The sequence below is a fragment of the Euprymna scolopes genome, chromosome 15 (assembly GCF_053919585.1).
Source record: "Euprymna scolopes isolate OS-2025 chromosome 15, ASM5391958v1, whole genome shotgun sequence".
Taxonomy (NCBI): Eukaryota; Metazoa; Mollusca; class Cephalopoda; order Sepiida; family Sepiolidae; genus Euprymna; species Euprymna scolopes.
The window spans coordinates 10,753,336-10,767,071 of NC_136496.1; the positions used below are offsets into that span (position 1 = coordinate 10,753,336).

Consider the following 13,736-nt stretch of genomic DNA (forward strand, 5'->3'; position numbering starts at 1 on the left):
TCATCAATTGACATAGATTTTTTTGTGGCGCTTGTGTCCATCTCATCATCAAACTCACCCCCTCCCGTAACTTTCCGGCAACTTCTAGCTTGAAGATGCGCAGCACGTGTTAAATGGTGTTGATCGCCAGGCTATTCTACATCGATTTAAAATTTTATCATATCTACAGAGTAAACCCACCAATCGTCTTCAATGAATTATGTTGGTTGGTTCGTTGGTTGTTTTTGTTTTACGGCATATCAACCTTTTTCAGATTATTTAATGCCGAATCAAGTTATTTTGAGGAACGATTTTTAATGGAGTATATATATATATATATATATATGTATATATATATATATATATATATATATATATATATATATATATATATATATATATTAAGTCAGATTCTATTTAACCCATAGTTGGGACCCTAACAGGTACTACTCCTCCGGGTCAGAGTGGACCTGGGAGCAATGGCAATTAAAGGGTGGCTCCACACTGCCCAAGGCCCGCAAGATGAGGCCTCACCATCGGATCTAGTTTTAGGCCATATCCAGGACCAATCAATTATGTTATATTGTTATTGTTTGCAAAATTAAATAAACGCTTAAATTTTACGAAGTATTTTTAGAGTTGTAAGCCACTTCAGAAGTTTCAGAAGTGAAATAAGATGTTGTTCTGAACAAATTGGCAGTACCAATCTAGGTATCCTTAAATGATAACATCTTGCAGATGTAGAGAAATAATAGAGTTTCCGGTAAGTAGTCAATCCGAGGATGTCCTAAGACGAATAGCAGAGTTCGTTCCCGTGTTAAATCGAAAGGTTGTGTTCACGACTTCTTAAAAGGTTCAATATATTTTATAAAGTGATTCCGATTATATATTGATAGATAGCAATCTAATTAGTCAATTCTTATTATAAATATGACCTTGAAATTTATTATAACCATAACTTCACAGGAATAAAAAAAATATCACACCTTCTTTTTTTGTAAACAAATGTGTTTTCAGCTATTGATGATTTTGACACATAAAAGTATTCATTGACGAATACTATAGCAATTATAACAGATAATACATAGAAGAAATGAAAAGCAATATGATGAAGATTAAAGTTAGAAAAGAAAAAGGATTAGTTGTTTAAACTGAAAAACAAAAAGACAAGATAGTCTAGTAAAAAATATAATAAATTTACAAAATTTAAAATATTGCATCATTAAGAAATCATACATGACGTTTAATTATTTTTTTAAGTTTAAAATTTATTATATTTTTTGCTAGAATCTCTTGTCTTTTCCTTTCCATTTTTAACAATTACCATTTTACTTTTCTAACTTTAATCTTAACCAGATTACTTTTCATACTCGCATTTTTCCATGTAATCCATGATTTTTCTAGGCTTTGCTTTGAAATGATACTTTCTTTTTTTTGTTCAATATCATAAGTATTGTCAGCAATCCATAAAGAAATTAGGTACGCTTGCATAATTTGACCAGGATTCTCGAGAATTCCCGTCAAGCATGGATTGGGCGAGATCAGTAATCATCGGTTTAAGCCGAGCGTTTTAACAGACGCAAACTAATTTACAAATAAATAAACCAGGGGGTAAAAAATATATGCAAAGAATAAAAAATAACAAAAACTTACCTTTAAAGGATGAAAATTTTTTTATTTATTTTATTTATTTATTTTTATTTTGCAAGATATTTATCACCAAAATGTCGTTTTTTCTTTGTTTTTTCCATAAAAGATGAAAGTTTTACGGTTTTTTATACCGTAAGTTATTAGGTATGAGTACAAGTTCTTTTTTTTTGTTTTGTCTGTTTCTTTTTCAAAAACTATTTAAAGAAGATACAAAAAAGTACAAAAAGCGTAAATTGTTAGAGTACAAAAAAAATTAATTGATTTTTTTTCAAGAAAACTTTATATTTATTTGTTTATTTACTTTTTACGGCTGTTCGTTGCCGACGGAAGAACTTTCTCGAGAATATTTTTTTATTTTTACTTAATGGTAAAAAGCTTTATGTGTTGTGATTTATGATGGAGAAAAAAGGATTGTTTCCGATTTTTTTTGGCTCTACATAAATTCAAGTAAATATGTACCCAGAAGCTCCTGGTTGGTCCCGCATTCTTATTTGTTTCGCTGTTTTGTTTCTCCACCCCCCACCCACCACCACCATGACGTGATTCTTTGTTGCTTTCGTCCCAGAGTCTACTAAATGCAAACTTATGATTCACTGTCGGGTGGGTGGTGAAATACTTTTCCTCCTACTTTGTTATAGCCCTTCCAAAAGTTGGAATATATGACTCCAGTCTCCGGCAGAATATATTTGCTTATTATTGGAAGGAGTGTTTCGACGTTGCGATTGGGTGCGGTCACAAAAAAAAAAAAAACTCTCTTTGTCGGTGATGTAAATAAAAAATCAATTTAGCGTTTCAACTTTTGAACAACGCTTGGCTTAAACGACGATTGCCGGTCTCGCCTGATCCATACTTGACAGGTGTTCCCGAGAATCCGGATTAAATTATGGAAGAGTACCAAAAATTATTACTAATTTTGACTGAATAAAAAATCAAATAAACGACGTAGTAACGTAAATAAATAGAAAAAAGCCAATAAATAGAGAAACAGAATAAACGGGTGTTAATTCTCTCTCTATAACCGATATAAAATGACATGCGAGCGGAATTCTCAATATGATTTATGAAGGTGTTGACGATGGAAAAGTTGCTATGGTAACCAACAACTTTTCAGAAGAAATTGTCTCTAAAGCGTCAATGTTTAAAGAGTTGGTATGATAACCAACAGCCAATCAGAAGAAATTGTCTTTAACGTACCTAAGTTATTCTGAAGAATTTTAAATATCAGTAATTTTATTATAAGTTTTGTTTTCATGAACGAAAACTGAACATTTTTATTTCGAAATATAGATGAGAAGCTTACCTATGAATTGTAAAAAATAGTTTGTAATTCGATTTAAAACAGGTGTGAGGTGTAGCTTTAAAGCAGTTCTAAATGAGTAAAACCAACACGTTACTTTCAAACACGGGTTTTAATTTATATATATATATATATATATATATATATATATATATATATATATATATATACACACTGCGTGTGAAATTATTTACGAGATAACATTTTTTACCAGTTTCAGAAACTTACAGATAGTTTCGTATCAAAAGTTTCGGAAAGGTTGGCAATTCTGAGCTGCGTGTATTGTGAAATTTTCGTACTGTTCCGCGCAATATAAAAAAACTTGCCATCATGATTGCTATATCTTAGGTATTTGAGATGTGTCAAATTATTAACAAGGCAGTTTGTTTAGTTAGGCTCTTTTTTTTTACTTTTTATATTCTGTTGTTTGGAAGATTTTGGTATTTTCATATACTGTTCTTCTCCAAATCTCTTAGCTGTCTGCGTTTACATATCAGTTTTTTGTGTAAATTATGGTCGCCTTCGGGATAGATTTGAGTTCATCTTTAAAACGGCATCTTGGTATGTCGCTGGTCTATATCCAATAATAAGCCCTGAGTAAAGAGATTTCTCGGATAAATTGTTGTCAGACATTCGGTCAAGGTGTTTTACTCAGCGTAGATGGTGTCTTGTTGTCGGCGTTCGACATTAAGGCTTGCCACTTTATGCGTACGTTATCGCGCAGTTATGTTTGAAAAAGTTCCATTTTCAGGCCTCTTCTATAGAGCATTAAGGGTTAACCGGTATCTAATACGATTGAGATTACAACAGTTTTACAAGTTATTAGATAATTAGATTGAATCAACTCTTGATTACTGAATACTATTTTATGAAGTTTTCCCTGTGATGCATGAGTAGTTCTGATTTTATTATTAATGCCTATGTAAGCCGTAATATTTGTTGATAGACGTTTCACAGATAAGTATCGTCCTATAATTCTATAATGTAATTAATGTAGAATTCATTTTTCGATTGTCGTACATATACGTGTGTGCTGGGTACAGAAATGTATAGGAACGCCTTGTGCTTTCCGATTGATTCGTGTTGATGCGTGTAAAAATTAATCCATTACGCATTCTTTTTCAGAATCGTACGTATGTCCCCCGAGCAGAGGGAAATGCAACAATCATCTTTGTGTTCCAAAGTCATCGATGTGCAATTTTGTAAACGACTGTGGGGACAATTCAGACGAAGCAAATTGTAGTAAGTATAAACATTTTTCATGACACGTACATAAAAAAAACATACACACAGACACACTTGACTGTCTACTAGACAATATAATCGTGTGTTTAAGGCTTCTTTGTACAGAGTGTGCCTATGGTTATACTTTCCCTTACAAGTGCATGCTTAGTAAATATTAAAAATAACAGAAGTCAGAGTTCAAATAAGATTAGTTCGATATGATCAACACATATCTCGTAGAAGAAAGTGTGCATCATCTGATGTTATCTATATTAACAACACAAATCTGAATATTCCACCAAACCAAGGGTCTTATCCTGGAATTTGGTAAAACCAAGAGACCTGAAAAAGATACGGTAGAACATATGTTTCTGAATTTTTGAGATGAGGATTTTTTATTCGTATTATTTGGATTCATCGAACTATTGTCCTCATCTTGATTGTGATTTTCACAACGTTTCGGTCGGTGTAACCTCCGACCTTCTTCAGGTGTATCTTGTACCGGAAATGTTTCTGTCGAACTCGGGAATTTGAGCGAAATTTGAAGCGGAACCCTTTATTTACTTCACGGGGGTAGGGTGGTCTTGTTCCATCAGCCATGACTGGATATTCTTCTGAAGGTTGAAGGTTCAATCCTCAGTGTGGGCGACCGAAAAATACAATTGCTAATTCTTACAATCTCTACCCAGTCAGAAAGCTTTACAATAACAAATTTAACTAATTAATGAGGGAAAATGTTATTCACGTCTTTAAAAACTCGTAATTTCAGAGGCTAAAAACACCTAATGAAACACTCATACATACACACACACGTACACACACATACACACACACACACACACACACACATATATATATATATATATATATATATATATATATATATATATATATATATATATATATGGGGTTTTAAATAGAAACCAAGAGTTTGCCCGAAGAAGGAGACACTCGATTTCTGATAAAACTGATGAAAATAAAATAATAAAACAAATATACACTCACAAACATTTTGTTTATATGTGAAATGTGTGTAACAAACTGAAATGAGCAGAACTACATAAAATATTAACAGTAAAATACGCTTAAATATATTACTTTAATTTTTGCAGATTTTATATATATTATTACAGTGACAATTCTCTTTCGATTACTACATATTATATTTTACTATATATATATAATAAATATATCAATACATATTATATTGTACTAAATCAATAGTAATGATTTCAAAAGTTTTAAAAAAATATGATTTCAATGCAATCAACTAGGATCGAAACCGAAACCACAATGATGAAGAATTTTTGGTAATATTATGGTAATGTTATTTACTAGCAAATCACCTGGCATTGCCCGGTCGTGAAATATATATAAATGTTATATTTTAATCAATGCAGACTTCTTATTTACTATAAACAGAAATAATGTATGTATTAAATTCAACGTTAAATTCCTTTAAAAATGGTGTGAAAAATGGAAGGAAACTGAGACATGTGAGTATTAAGTTTTTCTAAGCAGTTGACTTCTTGTGTGCTACGATCTTTAAAAAGTGTTTTTAAACCTGCTTATTCATAGCAAAAGGAGGCGGTCATGTTTCATGACTGTGCATGAAAAACAGTTAACAAACAGATAAAAATCCGGTGCCCCCCAAGTATACACTTTTCAATTTCCATTCCTTAGCAACCCTTAGCAAGGTTTTTTTACATGTCTGACTATCTTATATACTAAATTTAAAGTATGTAGATAAAAAAATTTATACAGTTTATGAAGAGTGCTCACATTTTCATTGTTATATATATATTAGTCCTTGCGCGAAAGAGCAGGACACAAAATGTCTTAAATAATTATAATAATAGAATAAGAATAACAAAGAATTTCGCTGGCGAGGACTACTATTGACCGTAACCAGTTATACACTCCTTTTGAAATTTTAATCTCTATGTTTCTCGTTATTTACTGAATATTTGTTAATGAAACCTATATGAAATATGTCCCTTATTAAATTTTAAAGATTTTCTATTCTGAAAGAAGTTTTAAAACATTTGATCTAAAAAGTTATTTTAAAATTTTTGTTAAAAAATTCAGATTTTCTCATTATTCAGACCTGTATTACAAAGAGGGAATTGCCAAAAAATGGGTTGTGATATAAGAAGAAATACAAACTGAAATAGAGAGAATATTCAGACCTGTAATAATACAAAGAGGGGATTGCAAAACTGAGTTGAGGTGTGAGGAAAAATACAAACTGAAATAGAGAGAAGGAGAGTTTTAAAATTCAATCTTAAAAAGATAAGATACAAGTTAGAAAAGCATTTCATCCAAGGCATGAAAATTGTTAAAAAAATTATTTTTACTATAGGCTTTAAAAATAAAGGTACAAGATTCAATTTGAAATTTATTTATCTTCAAAGGGCACTTTTATTAATTTTACAAAGTAAGGTATAAAAATTTAATTTAAATTGAATCCAAAAATTACCTTGGATTTATTTTATGTAATGTACATTCTGTTGCACTTTTTAAAAAAATCATTGAAAATTGTATATCTGCATCATTAATTGCTAGATGAAAGATAATGTTTATAATTGCAACAAAATGTACAAATAAATTTCAAATTGAATCTTGTACCTTTATTTTTAAAGCCTATAGTAAAAACATTTTGTTTAACAATTTTTATGTCTTGGATGAAATGCTTTTCTAACTTGTAGATTACAAGACTAAAGAAACAAGCAAGGATTCCCGGACGGTCTGCAGAGTTTTATCATTAATAGTATATTTATTATTGAAAATAATCGATTATGTAGAACAGCAATTTAAATTATATATTATTTAAAAATGTGTTTTGAATCATTTGAAATGAGATTTAATATTTTGGATATTGATTTTTTTTTTTTTTTTTTTGCGGATTTTTATCCTCATCTACATAGTTGTATGAAATTTCATATCAACGAATTCCAAAAAACATTTAAAAACTAATATATAATACCATTCGGTATGGACCCGACAATGGAACACAAAATTGTATTCATAAGACCATAAATCCAACCTTGATTGCATTTCGGTGTCTGATGTGCTGTGGATGGAAGCGTTGTGTCTCCACGGTTTCAGGTGAGCATTGTCTAAAGATAGCGGTTGCACTCCTACCTAAAGCAGGTCAGAGTTTTAGTTGGCCAAAATATGGTTAGACAACAACTATGGAAAGCAGTAATTAATGGGTATACAGTAGCAAGACGCGGTATTCCTATCCCGTCGCGGTTTACCATGTAAAGAAGACTAGAGGAACAGTAAGCCAAAACATCGTGAGACAGCAACTATGAAGATAAGGATAGCAGTCTACAATAAATCTATATGCAAACCAATTAAATAGAACAGATCTAAAAAAAAAAATACTGAAAGGGGTATTTAACAATTGAGTATTACATAAAACGCTAAATTGGTGAATGTAATATCAATAAAAAAAATCAATAAGGCTTGTCGACAGTTTATGAATTGTAAATATATTATATTATATATTAATGTATGTAAAATATATTATATTATATATTAATGTATGTAAAATATATTATATTATATATTAATGTATGTAAATTAAATATATAATATCGTTCATAATACACGGTGCACCGAATTCATTTCTTACATTTCTGTTTCTTAACGTTTTGGCCGTGAGAAAAAGTAGTAACTGTTCTAAAACTATTCTCATTGTTTTGTCTCCTCGGCGAGTCGAAAGGATTCTTCGAGACTCAAGCAATATCACGTGATTATTTTAAAATACCAAGTAAGAAAATACGTTGATTTGTTTTCCTTTCTATATTTACGAAGACTCCGATTGAAATAAAATTAAAACAGAAAGTTATACGACTATCTGGCAGCCTGGCGTTGCCTGGTCGTAAAATACGCTTAAACATGATATTTTAATTTATGCAGATTGTGTATGTATTATTATTATTATTATTATAGAATCAATCCTCTATTGATTATTATATATTGCGAGGAATAATTTATCCGGTGAACTAAATCGCCAAAAAAAAAATAAATAAAATTTTTTTAAAAATAATGTCGTTGGTCTCATCAAATTCCGTTTGATTTCGTTTACAATATCACCTAAGCTTATATTTCGGCTTGAGGATGAATGCCATGGAAAGGTCACTTCTGATTAATGTTTACTTTTAAAATATGCAAATAAATAAATGATTTCCGACGATTTAAAATATTACCTCTTTTTTTGTCGTAAATTGAACTCCTTAACTCCTTGTCGTAAATTGAACTCCTTAACTAAAAATAAAACGGCGAAGTACACGAAGGCTTTAACAGATCATTCGATCTATAGTCGAATACTCCACTACTAAGCTATAACTCTAAACCTTATTTTTTTAAGAAGAAATGATTTGCTGAAATTTTAAATATTTATTATGCAACTTCAACAGGTAGATTGATTTAGTTTTGTATAGTTAAACTTTGTTCATTGACATCTATTTGTAGAATACCGGAACTGCTACATCGCGGAATTTCGCTGCAACAATTCACAATGTATTCCCGATCCTCTTCTTTGTGACGGCGTCAAAGACTGCCTCGATGGCAGTGATGAAATCGAATGCGGTAAGATATATTACTAAATTATGCATCCTCCATATTGACATATATGCAAATCAGTAAGTTTTTAAAACTAACTATATATGTATATATATATATATATATTTATATATATATGTATATGCATATATATATGTGTGTATATATGTATATACATATATATATGTATATATATGTATATACATATTTGTATATATATATATGTATATGTATATATATGTGTATATATATGTATATATATATGTATATATATGTATATATGTATACACATATATATGTATATATGTATATACATATATATATGTATATATATATGTATATATATATGTATATATGTATATACATATATATGTATATACATATATATATATGTATATACATATATATGTATATGTATATACATATATATATGTATATATATATGTATATATACATATATATGTATATATATGTATATACATATATATATATGTATATATATGTATATACATATATATATGTATATATATGTATATACATATATATATGTATATATATATGTGTATATATACATATATATGTATATATATGTATATACATATATATATACATATATATATGTATATATATGTATATACATATATATACATATATATGTATATATATGTATATATCTATGTATGTATATATATATATATATATATATATATATATATATATATCAAACATTTTTCTTCTATGGCATACTTCATATAATAACATAGACGGGTTTTGTCTATTAATTCTATTTTAGTCCTCTCCAACTTTCGATCAATAGTCTTCACTTCTGGCTGGAATGTTCTGATGTAATCACTATATTTATCATAAGTTCGAGTACTCTTCAATCTTTCAGGATTCATCATCAGGGATGAATTAATCTAACTGGTTTTGAACAATTTATAAAGTTTTTATCTCGGTTTCCTAAATGGAAACCGACGTAAAAACAACAAATATATTGGGACCCTAACAGGTACTAACACTCCGGGTCAGAGTGGACCTGGGAGCAATGGTAATAAAAGGGTGGCTTCACACTCCCCAACGCCCACAAGCTGGAACCTCACCACTGGATATAGTTTAAGGTCATATCCAGGACCCCCATTGAGGGACTTTTACCCTCTGCAGGGGAGGGGCAGTTGGCGTATTCTAATGCCCCACCAACAGGGCCTTGAGGGTGTGAAGATAAGTGTTAAGTTTGCAGGTTGAAACAAGTAACGTAGAAAGCAATACAAATGACGACTCAACAAACAAAGGTAGATCAAACAAGAAGTGTATTAGGAAAAGGTATATTTACAGGATATTTACATAATGGTGTCAAATAAGAGAGTATTTGCTGGAGAAACATATCTGCTCTCGGCGGCCGTCGGTGGCTTCTGGTGAACACACACTCAGACTAACTGAGTCTTCCTATTTATGTGTAATTACTATCCATATATGCAAATGAATGTGTGCCACCACAACAATAAGTTATAAATATTTTCGTGTTGGTGAATTAGGTTAGTTGGAAGAATAAAAAACAGAAGGACTAAAGGTTTAGAATTCTGCTGAGGGCATACTTTTTTATTGGCAAGGAATGTATTATGCATTCTAAAGAAATTGTTAATTTCTTATTTAGCATTAATATACTATTTCCACTTGTAAAACAATTTCAAGCCTTCGTTTACAAATTTCAAAATACAGACGACATACAAAACGTCGTTCATACTATAAGTGGACAAGTAATAATTTTATCTTAATTAACAAAAAATAATTCGATATATTTACGTAAAGCGCAAATATACGTATTTGCATCAAACATTCGGAAATATTCATGAGTATATTTTTTATTGATCATTTAACTCATCTGGTTTGCTATCGATTAGAGCGGATTCCCGTAAATCAAGGGAAAGTAATTCAGTGTGTAATTTAATTTATAAGACCTACGTAAGAATACTCCCAAACACATCGGTATTTTCTTACGAAATTAAAAAAAAAAATCATCTCATCAATTTCCGAGCCAATAAGAAACGAACTCTCACACATACGAAGCTTTTTGTACACACACACACACACACACACACACACACACACATATATATATATATATATATATATATATATATATATATATATATATATATATATGCATGTATATTCTTTAGGGCAACAAGTTTAGCATTTTAACCTACAACCATCCACCCATATATATATATATATATATATATATATATATATATATATATATATATATATATACTTAATTTACTCATATAAAATTAATATACGAAAGTATAAATTTATGCGTAAACTTTAAGTATTTACTTCAAAAGTGCTCAATACGTAGGTAGAGCTAGTTAGTTAGTTATAAAATATATATGGCGATTAAGCTACAATATATATATATATATATATATATATGTATGTATTGAAAATTAATTAATAATTATTCTTTTATGATATACAAACTCTAGTATTTCATGCTTACGCACTCATCAGTGTAGAAGTTAGCAATTCCTGCCGATCGGGAGATCCGTACCCAGTAACAAAGCATTCATGAAACATTTGCTAAGCCTTTATTTTTTGGCGACTAGGCAATTGCAACTTCAATTAGCAACTAATTAACACACAATTCCGGCGTAGATGTTAGACCATACAGAATGTTCGAACGATAGGAAGCCGTTAATGTTCCATAAACGTTAGTTGACTGCCTTTCAGTCCTTAAAGGGGCTTGGTGATTATAATTTAAACAAGTGTCCGTTTTAATGATATATATATATATATATATATATATATATATATATATATATATATATATATATATATGAGCAAACAGTTAATAAAATATGTTAAAAAAAACATTTTGAAATGAGTTAAAACCATATTTAATCTGAAAAGGAAACACTAGATAAATGGATAGTCCTTATACTTTCCTTCTCATCAGAGGGTAGGAATTAGCAAAATTCGGGGTCGGATTTTGTATGCAGAAGTATTTGATGAAACAACAAGTAAGTCAAAGACCTTACCTAGTATAATTCAAATTTAATTTATTTTAATTTAAACCAAAATGAAATTTATAAAAAAAACGGAGAAGGTATGTGCATGCGAGAAATACTCGATATGAGATCGAAACCAAAACCTAAAGACAGTGAATCAAATCTAACTTGTGAATATCTTTAAAAAGTCTTTTCAAACCTACTTATTCTTAATATACGGAAGCTGTCAAGTGAACGGTTTGCGCATATGCAGTCGTGAATCAGTTGACAAACAGATTAATATTAGATGTTGCCCAAGTACCAAAAACCGATTAATAATTTGTCCCATATACTAAATAACAAGTCTGTAGATCAGAAATTCATCAGGGATATAGCTTGAGAGTTGTCCTCGCACACATATACTCATTTTTATAGGTATATAGCTAGATAGATTGGCATTTTATACTAATGCAAAATTTAAATAAAAACCTAATTTTCAGAGAAGTCTATTGTTTACATCGTTACATTATTGTGAAATTGTCTCACACCGTCATAGGCCGTGATTGTAGATATAAGATATTAGAGATTCCATTATTTTTCAACGGTAGATCAATTGCGTTCTGTTCAAATGAATAGCTATCGTATTGAAGAAAATTCTTATCTAAATAAATCATAGCGCTTCATTTCAGCCAATTCCACATTCAATATATTATTTAGTTGATCTATTTCACCACTCGAGAATTTATCTGACCTCTTATACAATTCTTTATTTGTACAAGGACCAGATACGTTCTAAACTGGAATAACGTGCCAAATCGGGGAGGTGCCAATTAAAGTGATATCTTCTCCTCGCTACAACATCTTTTTTACAGTAGCACTGTTGATAATACCTCTCTACTCTATCGCTCAATTGAAGTTGCTCCACTCCGCAACAAACCCTACATAAAACTTCACAAAATATAAAAATTCATAGCAAGAGTTATTCCCGCTCTGAATGTTGACCTGTGTGCCTTCACTACACAAGCCGGTGTTTTCCCATTAACCGTGCCAGTCCAAGGTTGATGCTCGATTAAGTCAGTGTCGACACAAAGGAATTCATCTTTAAAACAAAAACCCACACTCAATTAAAAAATAAAAGCAATTGACATGAACTTATTTTTTGAGGTTACAAGTGACACCCGATGTTTTACGTCGAGTAGCAGATTTGCAATTGATATTTTCCTGAATAAACAAAATATATATGTTGTATTAATCTTATCACTGAACTAATAAACACAGGGGATAAACTTATCCGGATAAACACATCGGCCCAACTAACGACCAGACTTCAGAGAACCTATTAATTTCTCGGTAGTTCAACTCCAACGGACAGACACATCCCGAAAGAGAAAACACAACTCCAGTGAAAAATCAATATATTAATATAGGCTTATTTTCGGAGACTTGCAAGGAATCAACATGCCCATGGAAACACATCGGTCCAATGTACCGCCAGCCCCTAGAAAAATTAACTACCACTTGAAACGTCCAAATTGAACTGCCCTCTATACTCATAGAAAGGCGGTGCTAATTGTTACTTATCTTATCTCCTTGAACCCCGTCACTCTTGAGCTAAAATATGAGATGATGGCTATTGTTAGTGGTCACTATTCGACAACCCAGAATTTGATACTCAGGATAAACATTGGAGATAACGGTTAGTGTCCATTTAAAAGGGTTTATTAGCGACCGATATAATAACATTATTTTTTCAAATTCATTTACTCAGGATTCTATGTTTAATAGAATGATTATTTATTTTAAACAAAAAAATATATATTTTTTTGTAACCGATCTCCAGTCAATGATATCTCCAGTTCTTTTGTCTCTCCTCTTTTCTGATTAGACAGAGCCATCGTAGTTGTAATGATGCTTCTACTACTACGAAAATCATAATATTGTACCCATAATAATAACATTAATGATAATATTCGTATTATTTGGATGCTTGGTAGTACTTATTTTCTAACGTTTCGAACGATGAATTA

At 30.4% G+C, this 13,736-nt stretch overlaps 1 protein-coding gene across 2 annotated transcripts in view; it reads left to right on the plus strand.

Moving 5' to 3' along the window:
- Window positions 1–13,736, plus strand: part of LOC145293721 (G-protein coupled receptor GRL101-like) — a 761,328-nt gene that overhangs the window by 71,025 nt on the left and 676,567 nt on the right. For both annotated transcript variants that reach the window (XM_080140164.1, XM_080140165.1), the window contains exons 3-4: window positions 4,052–4,168; window positions 8,633–8,749. In XM_080140164.1, the coding sequence (XP_079996290.1) occupies window positions 4,052–4,168; window positions 8,633–8,749 (234 nt within the window). The remainder of the gene's footprint in view (window positions 1–4,051; window positions 4,169–8,632; window positions 8,750–13,736) is intronic.